The sequence below is a fragment of the Schistocerca americana genome, chromosome 10, assembly GCF_021461395.2.
Source record: "Schistocerca americana isolate TAMUIC-IGC-003095 chromosome 10, iqSchAmer2.1, whole genome shotgun sequence".
Classification (NCBI taxonomy): domain Eukaryota; kingdom Metazoa; phylum Arthropoda; class Insecta; order Orthoptera; family Acrididae; genus Schistocerca; species Schistocerca americana.
In genome coordinates this window covers 48,816,957-48,841,020 of record NC_060128.1, presented here as the reverse complement: position 1 = coordinate 48,841,020, position 24,064 = coordinate 48,816,957, and the positions used below count along the sequence as shown (strand labels likewise).

At 44.0% G+C, this 24,064-nt stretch overlaps 1 protein-coding gene across 2 annotated transcripts in view; it reads right to left on the bottom strand.

Moving 5' to 3' along the window:
- Positions 1-24,064, bottom strand: part of LOC124552239 (PHD finger protein 14) — a 183,044-nt gene that overhangs the window by 86,612 nt on the left and 72,368 nt on the right. For both annotated transcript variants that reach the window (XM_047126521.1, XM_047126522.1), the window contains exons 7-8: positions 19,614-19,718; positions 12,163-12,329 (exon numbers count right to left, since the gene is read on the bottom strand). In XM_047126521.1, the coding sequence (XP_046982477.1) occupies positions 12,163-12,329; positions 19,614-19,718 (272 nt within the window). The remainder of the gene's footprint in view (positions 1-12,162; positions 12,330-19,613; positions 19,719-24,064) is intronic.

Genomic DNA, 24,064 nt, shown 5'->3' with positions numbered 1-24,064 from the left:
TTGCCAGGAATCCCAACACGGCCTGGGGTCCAAATGAAAACCACCGAGCAACCACGATGACAGAGGAGAGAAAGGAAGTCCCGCATAGCGATGACCGATGGGTGGCGAGGGAAGCACTGGCCTCTCAATGAGTCACTACAGATAGTGAATGACAGTACTAAGAAGGGGCAGATATGGTCCAGTGCATGCAAGATGGCTACCAATTCTGCAGTAAAAACACTACAGCAATCTGGCAAGTAACGAAGTTCCGTGTGTCGTGCATAGGTGTAAGCAAAACCAGTGCGGCCAGCAACCGTGGAGCCATCAGTATAGATCACTTCTGAACTGAGCAGACAGGACAACTGGTGGCGAAGAGCCATCGGAGGGACAGAATCCTTTGAATCGATCGAGAGATCGAGACAGAGCTGCGACAAGAGACGCACCGAGGAGGGGTACCTGCGTGAGCAGAGAAGAGAGGCGGTAAAGGCAATTGTTGGAGCTCAGGAAAGAGCGACTGAATGCGGACGGCCACGGTAAGCCCACATCGTGGCCGCCGCTGTGGCAGGGTGATCTCCGTGTCTGGATAAAGGAGACCGTAATTAGTGTGCTTCGGGGTGCAGCGAATGTGGAGCACATAAGATATCAGCTGTTGCTGGCGCAAAACTCGCAGTGGTGGAATCCCCGCCTCTGCAAGAAGGATGCGTACGGAGCTAGTCCAGAAGGCACCAGTTGGAAGTCTGACCCCGGAGTGGTGGATGGGGTGTAGTATCAGCAGTGTCAAAGGCGACACACAACCACAGACAGGACTTCCGTAGTCTAAACGAGACTGGATCAATGCTTGATACAATCACAGAACAGAGAGGTCTGCACCCCAGGTGGTATTGCACAGACACCTAAGAACACTGAGATGGGACCAGCACGTCTCTTCAGCTGGAAAAGATGAGGGAGCCGTGTCAACCGCGCATCGAAGACCGGACCCGAGAAGCGGCGGGTGTCCACCACCTCGAGGGGACGGCCATCGAGGCAGAGTTCCGGATGGGGACCGACTGTACGGCGATGGCAGAAATGCACGACACACGTCTCGGCCACCGAAAACTGAAAGCCACGGGACAGAGACTACGAGTGTGCCCGACAGATCGCCCCCTGTAGACGGCGTTCTGCAGTGCCCATTACGGAGGAGGCGAGGTAGATACAAAAACTGTCAGCATACAGAGAGGGAGATACTGCCGGCCCAACAGCGGTCACCAGTCCATTAATGGCTACGAGAAAGAGAGGGACGCTCAGCACGGAACCCTGTGGAACCCCATTTTCTTGCCGACGGGGAGAGCTGTAGGAGGAGCCAAATTGGACCCGAAAAGAGCGATAAGAAAGGAACTTACGGATAAAAATGGGAAGAGTGCCACAAAGGCGCCATTAGTGAAGGGTGGTGAGGATATGGTGGTGCCAGGTGGTGTTAAAGGCTTTATGCAGATCAAAGAAGACTGCAAGGAGGTGTTGCCGGCAAAAGCCGACTCCAGTTGGACCAAGTTATCCACCGTAGAGCAGCCACAGCGAAAACCACCTCGAGTCGATGACAAAAGGTCACGGGATTCGAGGCTCCAAAACAGCTGCCGACTCACCGTGTGTTCAAGGAGCTTGCAGAGGGTGTTAGTAAGGCTAATTGGACGGTAGCTATCCAACTGAAGAGGCGGCTTCCCTGGCTTCAACACTGGAACAACAATACTTTCCTGTCACTGGGTAGGAAAGACTCCATCACTCCAGAGACGGTTGAAGAGGGTCAGTATACGATGGTGGCCAGCCACTAACAAGTGTTGGAGCATTTGGTTACGTATCCCATCTGGTCCAGGAGCCGTGTCGCGACAAAGAGAGAGGGCGCTGGCGAATTCCCACTCGCTGAAAGGGGCATTATATGGTTCTGAGCAGCGAGAAACAAAAGACACAGGTAGTCGTTCTGAGTTCAGTTCAGAAGAAGGAATGTGGGCGGATACTGAGCCAATGCCGAAGCTTGAGCAAAGCGTTGAGCAAAATTTTCTGCTACAAAGTCCGGATTAGTAACACCGTGCACAGAAATGCCTGCATCCCTGGTGGTAGGAAGGTGTCCAAAATTTCGCCTGAGTTTTGCACAGACTTGAGAAGAGGGGTGTGTGTGGTCCTATGGCAGCTACAGATCGTTCCCAGCAAACCCGTTTCTGAAATTTGATTAGGTAGCGGGCCCGGGAACAGAGTCATTTAAAGACCAGAAGAAGAGCAGTAGAAGGGTACCGCTCGAAGTGTTGAAGAGCACAGCGGCGGTCTTTTATGGCCGCAGTAATTTCCGGAGTCCACCGAGGGACCATCTACAGGCGGGGGGAACCTGAAGAAGGGATTGCTGAAATGGCTACTGAAAGGATGGTGGCAGTCAAAGTCTGAGTAGACTCATCAACACTGTCATGTGGCAATACACAGGGGATGGGAGCAGAGGAGAAGGCACCCCAATCAGCCTTAAACATGGCCCACCTGGGAGGGTGACGCAGTGAGAGACACTGAAGGAAGGTCGAAACAATCAGGTAATGGTCGCTGTCACTTAAGTGCGTGGGGGCGCCTGTGTTTAGTAAACAGAGGTCAAGCCCTGCCAGAACAGCTTCAACTGCCCTGCCTAGGGCAGTAGTCGTATTACTACCCCAAAGAGGGTTGTGGGCATTAAAGTCCCATAATAACAGGAAGAGAGAAGGGAGTTGCTGAAGAAGGGTGGTGAGGGCATGGGATGTGGGCGGCCTGTCAGGTGGAAGGTAGAGCTTACGGATTGTGATTGGAGTGGCCAGATGGACCCTGACAGCAATGGCTTCCAGAGTGGTACGGAGGGGAACCCATTTACTAACAATGTCCTTGCGGACCGAGGTGCAAACACCACCAGAAGCCCGCAAGGGGCCAAAAAGCACGGAACCCCCAAAGGGCGGGTGAGTAAGAATTGACGAAATGGGTCTCCCGGAGCGCAATACAAGCAGCAGAGTAGAAGGAAAGAAGGGGCGCCAACTCTGGAAGGTGACGCAAATATCCATTACAATTCCACTGGAGGATTCTCAAGCCAGAGTCCGAATGGGAAGCGAACGGACCGGAGTCGGTCACGCCGCCGAGTCGTCATCTGTCACAAAAAAGGATGGGCTAATATCCATATAGGTGGGTTCAGACTCTGTCGGTTCACTGACTGGAGGAGGGGAGGCTGCACCTCAGGGGGTACTAGAGCGGCCTTGCCCTCGTTCTTGCGTTTCTGCTTCTTCTCTCGGGAAGGAAGAGAAGGGCAGACTTCAGCGAGGGCGGGCACGGAATTACGTCGGGCAATCTCGGCGTCCACCGGCCACAGATCATGCTGCCGATGTGGAGCTGTACATCGCCTTTCAGTGGGGTGCCGGGAAGAGGAGTTCCGGGAGGGGCCACCGAAGGAGGGGAGCACTACTCTGGCAGGGGAGGGGGAGCAGCACTTGAAGGGGTGGGTATGGGTACTGAGGGGGAGGGGGAGTGGGGAGGGGGGGAAGAGGAGGAAGAGGAAGCTGAAGGCATTCGGTGAGGGGGTGGGGCTGGGAAGAGGAGGGGGTAGGAGGGGGAATGGACTTAATTGAAGCAAAAGTAGAAGTCATAGACACGGGATGGAGCCAGTCATACTTTTGACGAGCCTCAGTGTAGGTGAGCCGATCTAAGGTTTTATACTCTTGAACCCTTCTTTCTTTCACAAACACTGGGCATGTAGGCGAGCGTGGAGAATGCTGTCCATTACAATTTACACACATTGGCGGAGGAGCACAGGCACTCCCCCACGGACGGGGTGCCCACAGTCGCCACAGAGCGGATCAGTGGTGTAGTGGGAAGACGTGTGTCCGAACCGTAAGCATTTAAAGCACCTCGTCGGTGGTGGAATATAATGTTTTACATCACAGTGATGCACCATTACCTTGACCTTTTCTGGGAGGACATTTCCCTCAAAGGCCAGGATAAAGGTGCCCGTAGCGATGCGATTGTTCAGAGGGCCTCTCTGCAAAAGGCGGATAAAACGAATCCCTCGCCACTCGAGGTTAGCACGGAGCTCCTCGTCAGTTTGCAGAAGAAGATCTCGGTGGAAAATAATGCCCTGTAGTGAGCTCAAAGATCGGTGGGGCGTGACGGAGACTGGGACGTCACCGAGACGGCCACAAGCACGCAGGGCGTCGGACTGGGCAGCAGAAGATGTCTCAATGAGCAAAGCATATTACTCATCGATTCAACTTCGCCATACTTACCTTCACTCGTCTCCACGAAAAACAAAGGCTCGGTCGTGGCAAAACTTCCGCCACTAAGGTTTCAACCCGAGCCGGCGAGCTTGACCCTCCTCCATGGAGGTGGCCAGGGAGGGGAAGGCCGAAGGTTGAGAAGAAGAAGGAGTGTCACATTTGATAACGCTATTAGAGACGGCCACAGAATGGCTAGGAGGGTGAAGCTTCTGTCGCTTCATGCGCAGGGCGTCTGCCCTAGTGCCACCGACACCGATCAGGGGCTCGCTCCGTGGGTGCCACCCGGCCACAGCGAGGGCCGTCTGGCACGGCAGCCATTGCCGGGAGTTCTGGTGCCCCAAAGTGATGAGCATCAATTCCTGGGCATACATGAGGTGTTAACAGTACAGGTACTACCAGTGGGATCCCTGTGGTTTCAGGGGGCTCGGTGAAGTGGGTACTTAACAGCCCCACCACACAGACTGACTACCGTGCTGGTGACCTAGCAGGAAGGGGGCCTGGGTGCAAAGGGAAAGGGGAGGGGAGAGGAGAGGAACCTGCACCCTGGAAGCTAGGTAGGGAGTTCATCCCCAAATGTCTCACACTGAACGGAAAATTTTGGAAATGGGGGTCAAATCCCAAGGGGACCAAAAACGCCAAAAAGGAGACGGAAACCGCAAACTAAACAATAGCACAGACCAAAACAAAGCCAGGATAACCAGGCCGACATAAAGAAGTCCACTAAGAGGGAAAAGAGGGGGCAGCAACAAAGGAGCAAGGAGAGAGAGGAAGAGGCACAGGGATGGGAACGCAGCCTGGAAAGGAAAGGAAAGGAGACTGCAATAGCTCAGAGCCCCGTGTACGCCACACACGTACCCACAAAAGGACTGTGGACCCCCTGGGGGGAGTTATGATGTAACCAGTCTTCTTTGTACACTAACTTCTATATCTGTTAGACACACACTGTCCGAAATAATGTGGCCCGTCCGCCCTATTAAGAAACTGTCAGTCCGATTACAAATTTCGCTCGATACTTCGTACGACCGTAGTTTCGATAATAAACGTATGTCTGGCACTGGCTAGAGCGCTTTCCGGAAGTCGAGAGACACTACATCTACCTGATTCCAGAAAGAATATGTGCCGGCTGGCCTGGAGGAGGTCATTTTGTTCGAGATGCCTCATTATTCACAGAGAGGTATGTTCCATCTACGCAACTAAATGAAAGGCAGTTTGTATGTTGCTATTTGGGTTTTGCTTCTTTTATTTGTGAAGCATCTTCAGTGGCCTGTAATATAAGTTTCTTTTTAAACATATAATAGATGTGTTTTGTAGTAGTTACAATATGTTACTATGTTAGATTTTGTCACATTTTTCTCTTGTTTTTCAGATTAGAATCAACTTTTGTAGCACAAATTTCATGAGGTGAAATTATGTTTCGGTGTTACATACAATTTCCTGTGCCCATATGTGTGGTCCTGGAGATGTGTTCATTAGACCCCATGCTCCAAATGGCCGATTTCTGGAGATTTTTCTGCCCATATTTGTTACAACACATCACTTACATCACTTGTACTTTTCATTTTGTGATCAACATGTGTGTATTTACAGTGTGTAGTGGTGCAAACTGTCGCTGTGTGTTTATCTTTTGTTATCGTTTTAGTGGCTAACATGATTGGAGAGTTATTGCTCATATGGATTTGGTCGTTAAGTACTTACTGTATCATTGCACCCCCCCCCCCCCCCCCAATATTTTCACATCATAAAATTTGTGCTAGAAAAGTCGATTCTTATCTGAAAAAGAAGCAGAAAACATGACAAAATGTAACCTACTGTAACTACTGCATAATATGTTTATTATATTTATAAAAGAAACATGTATTACAGACCACTGAAGATGCTTCACAAATAAAATGAGCAAAGCACATATGACAATAACCAAACTGCCTTCCATTCGGTTACACAGAGAGAATATACCTCCATAAATTTTGAAGCAACTAAGGGACGACAGAAAACAAAAAAATGATGGTACCTCATTATGTTTGACTCAGAATACAGGTGGTTGTCACTGAAATTGGATGGGGACTTTTGTGTATCATTCCTACAACCATTCTTCTAGATGTATGTGGCATGTGCCTCCTTCTACCCACTGCACACAGTTTTTCGTATACTAAGTTCAGAGAGGTGGTAGCTCAGCCACAAATTCATGTTATAATCTGACAGAGACTCCATAGGGGCCTGGAGCTTCTTTCAGTTTAGTAATTACATCAGTTTCTCAAAGCAACTGACGTTATATTTCACTCATTTTTGCTGCAGTGTTGGAACTAAATGGGGGCAATAATCCTGGATTTTCCTTTGTAAAGGAACATTTGAAAATGGAATTCAGCATTTATGCTTTTGCTTTGATATCAATTTCAGTTCCTGTTTAGTCCGTCAATGTCTAGGTCACTTAGTTTGTTGCCATCAACAGGCTATACATGCGACCAGAATTTATTTGGGTTTTTTGTATGTATGTTTGTCTACAGTAATATAAATGTTACTTAAAAGTCTTGTAGAAGGCAGGCAACTATCATTATAATAACTGACTGTGTTGCAATGGTATATTGCAACCCAATCAGCCTATTCCTTTACAGAGACTGGATACCATAGACACTCCCTCCCATTATGAGCTATTCTGCTGGATGCACATCTGTCAAGTGTCTTTTAAACTTGAGCCAAAGTTCTTCTACACACTTGTGTCCAGAATTAAACGTTTCAAGTTCCTCACTGAGATAAGTATCTCTTCGGGGTAGTTTCCAGATGAGACATTTAATAATGTTTTCCATAATATCCTATCTTGCACACGACATACAAAGTTGTAACTGTCCCAACTGATTGTTGGATGGTTGAAATCTCCCCTGGTGATAACAATACCCAGAACTCACATACAGGGGAATTGAGGCTTTTCTAAAATTTAGGGTTCCATCTGAGTGAGAGTCTGGTGTGCAGTGGAAGGATCTGCTTATCAGTTTGTACTCAGCCCCAGTACCGAGTCTTTCCCAGACACTCTCTCATTCAGTTTTAATTTCTGTCTCGGTCTAATTGAATTTCTTGTGTACTGAGAGAAATATGCCCAATGTGTGTGTGTGGGGGGGGGGGGGGGGGGGGGGGAATCCTGGATTTTTCCCGGACTTTCCGGTTAAAAAAGGCACATTTTCCCCCACATGAAAATACACTTCTTCCAAGGTGAAAAATACACTTTTGTTGTAAAAATATCAGTCCTCTGAATGGTAAAGGTTTTATATACCAGCAAGGAACTTCACAAAACAAAAACAAAAAAAATAAGAAGTAAAAAGAAGAAGAAGAAGATTAATCTGGAAAGATGTGTGACGTACAGCAACATTTACGCTGCATATTTTAATATTACAATATGCTGCATTTTTTTTGTATACGTACTGTGGAAGTATTGATTTGAAACAGCACATTATTTTCTAAAGCACTGAAATCGAGACGGGAGTGTGCTTTTGTAAGCCAATCATAGCTCGTGTCACGTGATTTCGCCAGCCAATGAATTGAGAGCACAGAACACGTGATGTCAGCCAATAGCAACATCACTGTTAAGTAGTGTGTAGACACAAACAGGAAAATTTAATGGTTTAAATTAATGTAAACAGTGTAGCTCAAAAAGGCTAAGCTTTCACACATAATACTGGTCTTTTTTGCCCGTGTTACACTTTACGATACAGCACACGAATGTGCTAGTAACATTTTAAATAATGACCTTAATGACTGGTCATCTGCGCTCAAAATTCTTCTAAGGGGCTAGTCTTCAGTGTGTTAAGTTTTAAATGAGAGTCGAACACAGTGATTTGAGAAATTAATTGCACATTCGCACACTTAACATTAGTAATCTTGCGCGAAAGGAACTTTACTTTGAAACTAACACTTTTCAAAGCACCATTCGCAATATTTTCCCGTGACCTGCTTCTTTTCAGCAGTTGCACCAGAAAACAGGCATTATTGTGCGTGGGCAGCTACGGTGACGAAGAAAGCCCTTACGTTTGTACGTATCTAGTATTAAGAGATCTTACATGACATCATAAAAGAAATAGGATACTCCAAGATGATCAGAATTTCGTAAACCGTACCAAAATGCATTAGCCGGCTTAAAGTGCACATTTGTATGTCCAGATTTACAATGAAGTATGCCCCAACCTGATATTAAACTTTTCAGTGTGGTTTTTGGAATGCAAATTTTCTTGTAATACCAGTACTGTATTCTCATGTATGGTTCCTTATTATATGCCATATGTGCCAGAAGATGAAAATGTGCACTCGAAAGTCAGTGAACAGTTGAAACTAGCCAGCAGTGCGGAATGAAACACTTCGTTTCTAATAAATTGATTGCCTCTGGGGAAAAGATTAATACAAGTCACATTTATTTAGCAAACCGACAAAAATAACTTCACTGTTCTGCAAGGTAACTGACAGCCAAAAACGTAGAAATACAATAAAATCAGAGAACTGAAACTAGTAACGTATGTTACCCTTCTGTAATTACATAAATGTATCTTAATTCACTCTAAGCTCCCAACTACAGAAATCCGCTAACCTCTTCCCGACTACAATCGAGACTGCTATGCGCGTGTGCAAACCTGGCAGCTTGCGGGCGCCACAAAAACTTTTCCGGGTAGCATCAGGCTGCTTGCTGCTACTGCACAGCCACACTTTAAGTAGCCAGAAGTGGGAGAAGGTACTGTCCATACGCAACTCAACTGCACACACGTCAGCCCGTCGGCAACTGTTCGAACAACATTAATGTAACCAGTTGTGACACCATGCTCATCATTAGCAATTTACTGTTAGTATTCTGTAGTCTTCAACCTAAAGCCTTTGACACGTTTTGCTCTTTATGACTTCTCACCCGTCAAAATTACAAAAATTTAACTGAAGACAAAAACAATGAAAAATTCCTGGAATTCTAAAAAATTACCGGGTCTTTCCAAATTTCCCTGGATCGTGTACACACTGTACGCCACTTCCATTTCACATTAGGCTGTCATTTTCAGATACTCTTAAATATTCCCCAAAAAACTTACCACTGTCAATTTTTGGTTTTAACAACATTTCTGTACGTAGTATTATGTGAGATTCACTGCTCCAGTGCAATAGTGCAATGCTGGGAGATTGGAGGGATTTTTTTTTTTTTTTTTTTGGGGGGGGGGGGGGGGGGGCTGTAGTGCTGACAATAATGTTTTGTGTCAACTTCAAAGCAGGTAAGCAAAAAAATAAATAAAAAAAAATTATATCATCAACTGTGCCAGGTCAGTGGATTTAGGTCTTCTTGTCCACCTGCTTTACCTATGACCAAGTCTATATAATCATTTCGTTTCATATCCCCACAAAGCATTACACCCACGTATTTGTATGAGTTGCCTGATTCAAACAATGGCTCACTGATATTATAGCTGTAGGATATTATGTTTTCTTGTTTTGTGAAGTGCACAATTTTACAATTCTGAACGTTTAAAGTTGCCAATCTTTGCACCACTTTGAAATCTTATCAAGATCGGACTGAACAGTTATGCAGCCTCTTTAAGATGGTACTTCACTGTAAATAACTGCATCATCTGCAAAAAGTCGGAGGTTACTGTTAATATTGTCTGCAAGGTCATTAATACACAACGTGAACAGTAAGGGATCCAAAATCTTCTCTGGTTCACACCTGAAGTTATCTGACGACGACTCTCCACCCGAGATAACATGCTGTGTCCTTCCTACTGAAAACTCCTCGATCCAGTCAAAACTTTCACTCGATATCCCTTACGATCGTACCTTTGACATTAGGTGGAGGTGTAATACAAAGTCAAATGTTTTTTGGAAATAAAAAAAAAGCATCTACCTGACTGCCTCGATACGAAGCTTTCAGTACGTCACGAGAAAAGTGGCAGTTGGGTATCACACGAGCATCATTTTCAGAATACGTGCCGGTTGGCACTGAGGAGGATATTGAATGTATACGGAGAAGGGCACAATTAATGGTCGCAAGTGGAGAGTGTCACAGTAATATTGAAGGAACTGAGCTATCAGATTCTTGAAGGTAGAAGTGAACTATTCTGAGAAAGTCTATTAACAAAATTTCAATACCCAGTGTGGCGTCACAAGGCTTAGGCCTGTCCCATCCCTCATTAAATTGACCACGACTTATACGAATAATTGTAAGAACAGTTATTATTATTATGTTCTTTAAGTTTGTTTTCGGATTTTCAGAAATACTGTGGGAAGAAAGTTTATTTATGTTGCAGATAACGTGGAAGACGTCGCCCGACCATCACCACGAAAGTTCCACGTAGCGGCAAGTGGGCGAGGAATAAAACGAATGCCGCAAACTACCGCGAGCCACGGACGAGCCCGGGCCGCGAGGGCGTCGAGCTTCCTAGGTCGTTGTCAGACAATATCCAAGGAAGAGATATTCTGCTTTCTCTTTGTAAACAAATCGATCGAGTCTCGAAAGGTTCGTGTAAAACGTACAGGCGGGTGACACATTAGGTGGGTCTCGATGCCTGTAATACTTCCACAGTTATTAAAAAGTAGTTAAACGGCAAAACCAATAGTTCATCATTTATGTAGATAAAAAGTAGTAAAGATATAAGAAAGGAAGAGTTGCGGCGTCAGAACGAAAAGTGATACATCGCTCAGCAATGAAGGAGGATGTAAACAGCGGGTGATACGTGGTGAAAACAAATAAACTGATAAAATAGTAAGTCTGTAATTAAGCATAAAGCCACGTAGCACTGCACCAGCTTTAAATGAAGACGGAGGAATATACTACAATAACCTACATACCGTTCACGTAGGGATCATGAGGATAAGATTAGAATAATTACCGCACGCACAGAGGCATTCGAACAATCGTTCTTCCCACAGTCCGTACGTGAGTGGAATGGGAAGAAACTCTAATAACTGATACAGTGGGACGTAGCCTCTGCCGTGTACCTCACAGTGCTTTGCAGAGTGTAGATGTAGATGTAGATCTGCACAGTAGTGTAGTGCTCGGGTTAATCGGGAACACAAGTAAAGAGCTGTGAAAGTCAACGAACGTGATGTCAAAGAAATAGCTACAAAACTTCCTGGCAGATTAAAACTGTGTGCCAGGCTGAGACTCGAACTCGGGACCTTTGCCTTACGCAGGCAAGTGCTCTACCGACAGTTACCCAAGCACGACTCACACCCCGTCCTCACAGCTTTACTTCTGCCAGTATCTCGTCTCCTACCTTCCAAACTTCACAGAAGCTCTCCTGCGAACCTTGCAGAACTAGCACTCCACGGAGAAAGGATATTGCGGAGACATGGCTTAGCCACAGCCTGGAGGATGTTTCTAAAATGAAATTTTCACTCTACAGCAGAGTGTGCTCTGATATTGAAACTTCCTGGCAGATTAAAACTGTGTGCCCGACCGAGACACGAACTCGGGACCTTTGCCTTTTGCGGGCAAGTTCGAGTCTCGGCCCGGCACACAATTTTAATCTGCCAGGAAGTTTTGTAGCTGTTTCTTTGACATCACATTCGTTGGCTTGCCCACGAAAGGCAAAGGTCCCGAGTTCGAGTCTCTGCCCGGCACACAGTTTTAATCTGCCAGGAAGTTTCGTGTCAGCGCACACTCCACTGCAGAGTGAAAATTTCATTCTAAATAGCTACAATTTTTTTCACAGCACACATTTTACGGATATCGCATTCCCACGAGCGATTTGCGTGTGGTATTTTAGGGGTGACACAGCTCAGTGCGGACTGGCGGAATCGGCAGATTCACTATTACTTTGAGAAGTGCTTCAGCGCAATGAAAGCACGTGCCCTCATCACCGGTTTCAAAATGGGACACCTAAAGGATTCGGAATACGAATTGCCAGAACATTCACAACATTTGTCACTTTCTGCTTCACTCTATTTCCACACTGAGACAGAGTTTACAGCAGCTGTAGACACTTACCCCAGGGTGGGATGCGCGTGCTCTTGTGCTGCAGGTACTTGGAGCGGTACTTGGCGAGCTTGCGCTGCGTGCGCTGCTGCTCGGCCGTCGCCTGCGTCTGCTTCTCCTGCTCCAGGTGGCGCTGCTGCGTGCGCAGCTGCAGGGCCAGCCAGTTCCTGCGCCGCCGCCTGCCACACCGCAAACTCCAGTCACACTCGGCGTACCGAATCTTTTAGACGAATCCGGCCAGGTGGCACCTTTGACAACTGCCAATATTTTGCCACGTGAACACCGCACCGTTTTCGAGGCACGGGTGCGACGAGAGCACTCGGTGCGAGACAATTTAAACCTCGGGGCGGGGCCGTACCGACCGAGAACACCGACGCGGCATACGCGGAAAGACGGGTCGGGGTCGAGTTGTTTTGGGGAAGGAGACCAGACAGCGAGGTCATCGGTCTCATCGGATTACGGAAAGACGGGGAAGGACGTCGGCCGTGCCCTTTGAAAGGAACCATCCCGACATTTGCCTGGAGCGATTTAGGGAAATCACGGAAAACCTAAATCGGGATGGCCGGATGCGGGATTGAACCGTCATCCTCCCGAATGCGAGTCCAGTGTTTAACCACTGCGCCACCTCACTCGGTGCGGAAAGACGGTACGTGCACTGCACGCCACCGGTCCTTCCGCACAAATGGAGACGGTCGACGTCGGAAGTGATCGGCGACGAATATTTATTACCGACGGGAGGGTGTGTAGCATTTACTCCATCCCTGCGTATGATACGTCTTTCACTGTAACCCTTCTCTCCAAAGGTGACTTCGAGATCGGCTAACTCGGCTGACGAACTTAGGGCGTGGGCGTTACCGGAGAGTTAGCCGAGTTAGCGCAGGTACAAGTCACTTCGAGACAGAACGGTTACGGCGAAAGGCGGAAGTGAGACACATCGCCCTACTGAGTGAGTGACGGTAATAGCTTGACGGAACCTGAGCTTACGATCATTTTATATACAGAGAGAGACAGCCGACGATCTCTTCAGTGCAGGTGCGTACCGTGGGTAGACCGTGCAGCTGCAGTGGCCACCTTGTCCGGAGTCGACACTGGTCACTCACCCGATGTTAATTATTATTTACATGATTAATGCAAAATCTCATATAAAGATGTGAAACAAATACTAACAAAGAGAAAGAGGGGCTGGCCAGTACTTACCTCAGCTCAGTACAGCCAATAAATAACACAAAACAGAACAGAAAATTTACATTCCTAGCTTTCGGAACTTTGTTCCTTCATCAGGGAGGAGAGAGGGGGAAAAAGGGAAGAAAGGAAAGTGGATTCAGTTACTCACAACCCAGGTTATGAAGCAACAAGGAAAGGTTACTTCATAACCTGGGTTGTGAGTAACTGAATCCACTTTCCTTTCTTCCCTTTTTTCCCCTCTCTCCTCCCTGATGAAGGAACAAAGTTCTGAAAGCTATGAATGTAAATTTTCTGTTCTGTTTCGTGTTATCTATCGGCTGCACTGAGCTGAGGTAAGTACTGGCCAGCCCCTCTATCTCTTTGTTAATTATTATTTCACTATCGGTAATGTTCAGTGTCTGTTATCTTATTGTGTGGCAGCGCGAGTTATTTACTGTGTGTGTCGTCCTTCTGCACACTCAGATGTATCCACACCTACAGACGGGTTTAAATTTCTTCACACTGTGCTGCAGCAATGGCAGGGTGTTCACTTGTCAAAATACTGTCTGTTGTCAAAGATATGTGGCTGCATTCCCCAAGGTTGTCTGAATACTTCCAGGTACATCACCAGTCACTATTAACTGTAAATAACAATTGTCCAACTGAATATGGACACCTGTAATATTTTGTACATTGACCACGGTGATTAACATTATAGCTGTCAATTTTTCATTTATTTTTTATTGCAATATTCTACTTCAATTTTGAACATTACTCATTTTCGAGCAATCCACTGAACAGTCATACACTGTAACCACCACAATTAACAATTGCGTGTAGTAGTCTGTATCAATTTCTCTTGTCAAACTACTTGCTAGAGGGAGAGGGAGTGGGAGAGGGAGAGACGGGCGGGGGTGGAGGTGTGGGGGGGGGGGGGGGGGGTGGGGGGGGGGAGGGAGTAAAAGAGGCTATGTTACTTTTGAACTGTATTTTAAAGATATTTAAAATAGTAATCTAATGACATAATGCCTGTAATGGTCTGCAGTAAAACTCAAGATGAGATCAGTCCTCCCCAGTACATAGGTTAAATCACCATTATGTTCACAATATCTTATTCTGAAGTGAATTAAAACAAACTGTTATCTCGTAACTCATTTACTGATACAATGATGCCTTTGTATAATGCTTTACATAAATGTTATATGAATGAAAAATAGCTAAACATAAAGAATGGTCTTGCACGTAAACTATATGATTATCAACAATGATGTTAATATTATAATATTACATTGATAATAACAAAAATAACATTGAAATAACACAATAATATAATAAAATGTTCCAATTCCAAGCAAGGAAGTGTGGTGTCACAAGGCTTACGCCTGTCCCACCCCTTATTAAATCGACCCAGACTAATACGAATAATTGTAAGAACAGTTATTATTATTATTATGTTCTTTAAGTTTGTTTTTGGGTTTTCAGAAATACTGTGGGAAGAAAGTTTATTTATGTTGCAGATAACGTGGAAGACATCGCCCGACGATCACCACGAAAGTTCGACGTAGCGGCAAGTGGGCGAGGAATCAAACGAATGCTGCAAACTACCGCGGGCCACGGAAGAGCACAGGCCACGAAGGCATCGAGCTTCCTAGGTCATTGTTGGACAATGTCAAAGGAAAAGATATTCTGCTTTCTCTTTGTAAACAGATCGATCGAGTCTCGAAAGGTTCGTGTAAAACGTATAGGCGAGTGACACATTAGGTGGGACCCGATGCCTGTAATACTTCCATAGTTATTAAAAAGTTGTTAAATGGCAAAATCAATAGTTCGTCATTTATATAGATAAAAAGTAGTAAAGATATAGGAAAGGAAGAGTTGCGACGTCAGAACGAAAAGTGATACATCGCTCAGCAACGAAGGAGGACGTAAACCACAGGCATTATGTGGTGAAAACAAATCAACTGAAAAACAGTAAGTCTGTAATTAAGCATAAAGCCACGTAACACTGCAGAAGGTGTTGACAGGAGTCAACACTACCAAATCATAAGTCTAATAAGCTGTGATTGCAAAACACCCACACAAGTTATTTACTGAAGAATGGAAAAATTTGTTAGAAGCTGACCATGTGGAAGATCAGTTTGGGTTCTGGAGAAATGTAGGAGCACATGAGACAATACTTAGAAAATAGAAAATTATTTAGGAGTATAGGAGGCCACGCACCAAATAGTAGAAGTGTTCAGTCATTGATAGGTGTGTGGGTGTGGACGGGTGAATGCCTGCCTGCACGCACACACACGCACGCGCGCGCATGGCCCCCCCCCCCCCCCCACACACAAATTTAAAACTTTACTAGCTTTCTGAAGAAATCTTCTAACAAGGCAGGCAAACCTCTCCACTCCCTCCCCAATGTACACTGTGTCAGCTGGACACACAATGTTGGAATTGCGCATGTCCGGCTGGCACAAGATGGAATGAAGCTGTACATTTATTCTGTGTGTGTGTGTGTGTGTGTGTGTGTGTGTGTGTGTGTTCTAGCTCATCAAATAATTTCTTCCAAAACCTAGCAAAAATTTTCATTCTTCTTTTTGTACCTGTTGATGATTCAACTATTCTGCTATTCGGTGAGTGGGTATCCTCTACTCCTAAATTATTTACATTCTGTCAGAACTTTCCTTACTATATTTGCCTCAGAAGATGGCTTACCAGGCCAGCAGAAGGGTAAAAGATATTACTGCCTTCAATGAAAGATGAAGCATCAAAGAAAGGTAAACTTACATTTACAGCATCTGTTGATTTAGAAAAAGCTTTCAACAATGTACACTGGCCTACACTCTTTGAAACTTCAAAGACAGCAGGGATAAAATACACGGGAGTGGCTTGTAAAAAAAAACCAGACTGCAACTGTAAGTGTCGAAAGAGAAGCAGTGGCCGAGAAGGCATCGAGACAGAGTCGAAGTCAGTTGCCTGTGTTATTCTATCTGAAATGAGCAAAGCCTTGGCGGAAACAGAGGAAAAATTTGGAAACAGAATTAACATTTAGGGAGAATAAATAAAAACTCCGAGGTTAGCCAATGACACTGTAATTCTGTCAGAGATGGTAAACAACTCAGAAGAGCATACGAACAGAACGGATAATGTTTCTGACATAGGTTATACAACAAATATCAACAGAAGTAAATTACAGGTAATGGCTTGTGTAATGTTGATAAAATTAGATGATGAAATAAGACATTAAATGTAGTAGATAACTTTAGCTACTTGAGAATTAAAGTAGCTGACAATGGCTGGAGTTGGAAGGTTATAAAATGCAGAGTGACAATAGCAATAAAAGTGGAGGAATACTTTAATACCTGCACTGATGAACCAAAACTTTATGACCATCTGCTTAATAGCTCGTTTGCCCGTCTTTGGAAAGAAATACATCACTGATTCTGCATATCAGGGCTCCAACAGTTGGTAGTTTTGTGGAGGTTATGTGGCACTGGATATCTACACACAAGTCGTGTAATTCGCATAAATAAAAGGCCGCCGATTTGCATACACAGTGATCGCGCCCAATAGTGGCCCAGATGGGTCCCGTAGCATTTACATCAGACAAATTTGGTTGCTGACACATCAACATTAGTTCACTATAATGCTCCTGAAGCTACTGTAGCACGATTCTGGCTCTGAAACACTGACAATTATACTACTGAAAGGCTCTAAGAAAGGGACGATTATACTACTGAAAAGTGACGCCGCCATCAGGAAAGCCAAAGACGCGCTGAACTTTAACACACCAGGAATATACAGTATACCAAGCGAATGCGGAAAGCAATACATTCGGCAAACACAGCACTGCATATCTAAACGCTGCAAAGAACATATCAGATGTGTGTGACTAGGTCACACAGAAAAATCAGCCATAGCAGAACACAGCATCAATGAAGAACACACCTTCAACTTCGAAAACACGAAGGTACTGTGCCGGGCATCTGGCTTTTGGGAGAGCGTTATCAAAGAATCCTTAGAAATAAGGATTCACGAAAATCTGGTCAACAGAGACAAGGGATTCCAACTCGGCGCAGCACGGAACCCTGCGATAGTGGCAATCCGTCGGGAACACGCCCGTCAACGTCCTCCGCCGCGGACGCAGACAGAATGCTTACACCGAGAACCAAAAGCGGCCGCCGGGGGCGCCCGCCATCCCCACCACCACGCGCATGCCGCAGGTCCACCACAGCCATCCTAAATCTAGTGGAGGGGGAAGGGGGATGACCGCGCATATAAATAGCCCGCTCACCGTGAATCTTGACACTTCGCCAGAAGATGGGTAGTATGACACTTCCCGAAACGTCGCGAGATATCAACGTTACCACCAGGCTGGAGACCCGAGAAACCTTCGTAAATAGTTGAGTGTTATTTTAATGCCTATACTGTACGCTGAGTTGATGCATGTGTCAATTCATAGCTACAGAAACAACTGTGAGTTGTTTATATATTTCTGCTGTAATTTGTATGAAGCTTAGTGCCCCCACCAACATCATTCCAGCTATACACTGCGGAAACAGCAGCAGTAAGAGTTAACGAGTAGTCGGATACAAATAAACCAAAGCCTTGCCGCAGTGGTAACATCGGTCCCCACCGGATTACCAAAGTTAGGTGGTGTCAGGCTCAGCTAGCACTCAGACGGGCTACAGTACGAGTTTGCCGAGCAACGTCGGGCAGCGGGGTGCACTCGCCCCGTGTGAGGCCGGCTAAAGACCTACTCGATTGAGAAGTAGTGGCTCCGGTCACGAAAACTGAGATATGGCCGGGAGAGCAGTGTGCTGATCACACGTCCTCCATTTCCACATCTAGTGATGCCTATCAGCTGAGGATGACGCGGCAATTGGTCAGTATAGAGCAAGTCAGTAAATTTAAATATCTTAGGGAAACTGTACAGGAGACTGGACCAGAAAAATTTGCAATGTACATAAGACTTGACAAAATGGAAAGAGCATACAGTTAGACAAAATAATGTCTAAAACTAGAAATGTATATCTACAAAAACAAACCTAAAATGCTATACCACAGTGGTAAGAGCAAAATGTTTACACACAAGTGAATGCTTAAAGCTGAACTATAAGCTGGAGAGAACAGAGGTACTCAGAGGATGGATTATTAGAGAAATAATCAATACAATACAAACTGCAGATGATTTGAAAATGAGACGTAATGAGAAGACTTAAAAAATTTGGAGAAAATAAAGGAGTTAATGGCCAAGTGAAGTTTAATCTTCTTTCAACACCATTACCGAATGAATAGGGACAGATTAATAAAAGATATATTCCTGCATTTCTGGAAAAAGAAATCAGTAATAGCATAGATAAAAAAAAATAAGAAAATAACTAGAAGAAACAACAGTGAAGATTTGGAAAGAACAGAAACCAACCTTCCTGAGAATAAAATATGAAATTTAGAGGGCTTTTGAGGCAGAAAAAATAAGATATCAGATACAATCAAATAACGGAAACTCCAGGTCGGAATATAAGGAAAGGAACAGACTGCTACTCGCAATAAAAATGACACATTGAGTTGTAGATGGGCACACACAAAGACTGTTACACGCTTTTACATTAAAAATGAAGAAATTCCTCCAGCTGCATTTAAGGTGTCGATTTTATTTTGGCAAATAGTTTCAACATTGTAACAATGTCATCTTCAGGCCCATAAACTTGTTGACGTCAACTGCATGTGGCTGATACTAGAAGTCAGTGGTGAGATACAGACTTGCTCCGTGTGGAAGGTGGTTAGTAACTGGTATGAAGTTTAGACCGATATTTCAAAGATACACAGTTCCACACGGAGCACGTATGCATCTCATCACTGACTTCTAGTATCAGCCGCATGCAGCTGATGTCAACAAGTGTATGGTCCTGAAGATGACGTTGTTACAAAGTTGAAACTAGTTGCCAAAATAAAACCGACACCTCAAATGCAGCTGGAGGAATTTCTTCATCTTTAATATAAATTTATACCAGCTGATGTCCCACTGTCCTCCATTTCAATTATCAATGTACGAAGATGTACACATTTAGCTTTCAGCCAAAGCCTTCTACTGAAAGGCAAACACACAGACATTCATACACACAAGCAAGCATACCTCGAGCACACACAACTAATATCTCCGACCCCTCGGAGTGGAACGCCGAGGCTCTGGCCGAAACCTAAATGTCCGACACGCGTTTCAAAATCGGGAACAACGAGGACAGAAGAATCGAAGACAGCGAAACGAACAGCTAAAATTTGGCAGGACCTAGCCTGGCTACCTCACTCACCTCATCAACATTTTGTCAGTGTGCATCTTGCAGTGTGCGTAGAATGGGTCTGCCTGGTCGACCTCTTCGGAATGTGCTTCTGACAACAGACCTTCTCTCTGGGCGCTGTGGAAAGACATCGGCGAGATCCAATTACACAAAACGTATGACAAATGTTGTACTACTGCACTTGATACTGAAACAGTCAAAACACATTAGAAGTATGAAATTTTAATGTTTTATTTAATTCTTTTTGTCACAGGTAACAGTAAGACTGTCACACTACTGCCAAAATTGTTGTTACTTAGATATATAACCACTGAACGTGTGGTAACTGTTGATCAATATGTATATATTCAACAACAGCCATTAACCCTTTCACTGCAACGTCAGGAAAGCTGACGCAAAACCCATCTATGACACCAGAAAGCATAGTAGATGTAATTGAATAGTGAACCTGAATACATACAGGACAAGCATCCAATATGTAGCAGTTGCCACCACTATATACCGGGTGATCAAAAAGTCAGTATAAATTTGAAAACTTAATAAACCAAGGAATAATGTAGACAGACAGGTAAAAATTGACAGACATGCTTGGAATGGCATGGGGTTTTATTAGAACAAAAAACACCCCATATTGCTAGATGCGTGAAAGATCTCTTGCGCTCGTTGTCTGGTGATGATCGTGTGGTCAGCCGCCACTTTCGTCATGCTTGGCCTCCCAGGTCCCCAGACCTCAGTCCGTGCAAATATTGGCTTTGGGGTTACCTAAAGTCGCAAATGTATCGCGATCGACCGACATCTCTAGGGACGCTGAAAGACAACATCCGACACCAACGCCTCACCATAACTCTGGACACGCTTTACAGTGCTGTTCACAACACTATTCCTCGACTACAGCTATTGTTGAGGAATGATGGTGGACATATTGAGCATTTCCTGTAAAGAACATCATCTTTGCTTTGTCTTACTTTGTTATGCTAATTATTGCTATTCTGATCAGATGAAGCGCCATCCGTCGGACATTTTTTGAACATTTGTATTTTTTGGTTCTAATAAAACCCCATGTCATTCCAAGCATGTGTATCAATTTGTACCCTTCTATCTACACTATTCCGTGATTTGTTCAGTTTTCAAATTTATACTGACTTTTTGACCACCCGGTATACACGAGTAGCAGTGAAAGGGTTAAAGGCCACATTAAAGTAATGATTACACATTACTTTGGAGCCCAAACACTTTCCATTCTCGTGTACCTTCCTTTCTTCCGTCGTCCACCATTTATTTTCCGATCATTGCGGAAGCCTTTTGCACAAGTCTGTTCATCGACCCTAAGCAGACCATCATAGATGTCTAGTTTCGTTTCTCTGAGTGACTCAATCGACCTTCCATTTTTCCCGGTACAGTTCTTCTCATCCTCGTAATTTATATCATCTACACATAAACTTTATGCTGCGGAGGGTCTGTCTTTCACATTTCTCAGCTTCTCTCAGACCTGACAAGCCTGTCTTCATGTGGGTTCACTGAGGTACAGGTACTACGTTTTCTTAACAAGATTCAGTCCAGCTCACCTCGGACTGCTTTTCTGCATCTGTGAACTCCTGTCAGTCACGTGCCGCTATTTGTAGCCGAGACTGAATCCCGCTGACTGCTAAACCCTTTTGCGCTCTTTTGTTTCTCGACTGTTTTTACGATTCTGGAGAGAGAATCAGCGTCTTCTGCAGATCGACAACCCCCGCACAGTGTTGCCGACATTACCGAAATCTGATTTTAAATGTCTTTTCTGTCAAATTTTTAGTTGAAAGCTACAAACCAGGGCATCCAGTTGTTCCACATCTAGCTTTCTGTAGGGTGCGGAGTACTCGTACGGCCGAGATGTTTACAGTATCGGCTATCTCGATATCGGACTGTCAATCTTAAGGGCCCGGCTTTAAATTCCCGGCTGGGTCGGAGATTTTCTCTGCTCAGGGACTGGGTGTTGTGTTGTCCTAATCATCATCATTTCATCCCCATCGACAAGCAAGTCACTGAAGTGGCGTCAAATCGAAAGACTTGCACCAGGCGAGCAGTCTACCCGACGAGAGGCCCTCGTCACACGCCATTATTATTATTATTATTATTATTATTATTATCTTCTTTCACTTTCTCAGACGTTAAGTCCGGTTAAAAATGGAGTGACGTGGACCTTGATCAAGCGTCACTTCCTTTTAACTGTACGGTATGTGTTATATTGCATTTAGGAACTTTCGGGTAATTGAACATGTATCAATAATTACGGATTTCTGTAGTTGTATATATATGTTTGGATGTAGCTGTATTGCATTGATGTACTGGTGGATATTGTGTGGTATGACTCCTGTAGTTGATAGTATAATTGGTATGATGTCAACTTTATCCTGATGCCACATGTCTTTGACTACCTCAGCCAGTTGGATGTATTTTTCAATTTTTTCTCCTGTTTTCTTTTGTATATTTGTTGTATTGGGTATGGATATTTCGATTAGTTGTGTTAATTTCTTCTTTTTATTGGTGAGTATGATGTCAGGTTTGTTATGTGGCGTTGTTTTATCTGTTATAATGGTTCTGTTCCAGTATAATTTGTATTCATCATTCTCCAGTACATTTTGTGGTGTATACTTGTATGTAGGAACGTGTTGTTTTAAAAGTTTATGTTGTAAGGCAAGCTGTTGATGTATTATTTTTGCGACGTTGTCATGTCTTCTGGGGTATTCTGTATTTGCTAGTATTGTACATCCGCTTGTGATGTGATCTACTATTTCTATTTGTTGTTTGCAAAGTCTGCATTTATCTGTTGTGGTATTGGGATCTTTAATAATATGCTTGCTGTAATATCTGGTGTTTATTGTTTGATCCTGTATTGCAATCATGAATCCTTCTGTCTCACTGTATATATTGCCTTTTCTTAGCCATGTGTTGGATGCGTCTTGATCGATGTGTGGCTGTGTTAGATGATACGGGTGCTTGCCATGAAGTGTTTTCTTTTTCCAATTTACTTTCTTCGTATCTGTTGATGTTATGTGATCTAAAGGGTTGTAGAAGTGGTTATGAAATTGCAGTGGTGTAGCCGATGTATTTATATGAGTGATTGCCTTGTGTATTTTGCTAGTTTCTGCTCGTTCTAGAAAGAATTTTCTTAAATTGTCTACCTGTCCATAATGTAGGTTTTTTTATGTCGATAAATCCCCTTCCTCCTTCCTTTCTGCTTAATGTGAATCTTTCTGTTGCTGAATGTATGTGATGTATTCTATATTTGTGGCATTGTGATCGTGTAAGTGTATTGAGTGCTTCTAGGTCTGTGTCACTCCATTTCACTACTCCAAATGAGTAGGTCAATATTGGTATGGCATAAGTATTTATAGCTTTTGTCTTGTTTCTTGCTGTCAATTCTGTTTTCAGTATTTTTGTTAGTCTTTGTCTATATTTTTCTTTTAGTTCTTCTTTAATATTTGTATTATCTATTCCTATTTTTTGTCTGTATCCTAGATATTTATAGGCATCCGTTTTTTCCATCGCTTCTATGCAGTCACTGTGGTTATCCAATATGTAATCTTCTTGTTTAGTGTGTTTTCCCTTGACTATGCTATTTTTCTTACATTTGTCTGTTCCAAAAGCCATACTTATATCATTGCTGAATCCTTCTGTTATCTTTAGTAATTGGTTGAGTTGTTGATTTGTTGCTGCCAGTAGTTTTAGATCATCCATGTGTAGCAAATGTGTGATTTTGTGTGGGTATGTTCCAGTAATATTGTATCCATAATTTGTATTATTTAGCATGTTGGATAGTGGGTTCAGAGCAAGGCAGAACCAGAAAGGACTTAATGAGTCTCCTTGGTATATTCCACGCTTAATCTGTATTGGCTGTGATGTGATATTATTTGAATTTGTTTGGATATTAAGTGTGGTTTTCCAATTTTTCATTACTATGTTTAGGAACTGTATTAATTTAGGATCTACTTTGTATATTTCCAATATTTGTAGTAACCATGAGTGGGGTACACTATCAAAAGCTTTTTGGTAATCAATGTATGCGTAGTGTAGCGACCTTTGTTTAGTTTTAGCTTGATATGTCACCTCTGCATCTATTATCAGTTGCTCTTTACATCCTCGTGCTCCTTTGCAACAGCCTTTTTGTTCTTCATTTATAATTTTGTTCTGTGTTGTATGTGTCATTAATTTCTGTTTAATGACTGAAGTTAATATTTTGTATATTGTTGGTAGGCATGTTATGGGGTGATATTTAGCTGGGTTCGCTGTGTCTGCTTGATCTTTAGGTTTCAGATATGTTATTCCATGTGTAAGTGTATTATTATTATTATTATTATTATTATTATTATTATTATTATTATCATCATCATCATCATCTCGGTCTGCCACTACCGTACCGTCTCTCTGTATAGTTCCCAGACTGTTTGCTTCAAATGTCTAGTAGGAGCAAGTTTCAATGTCTT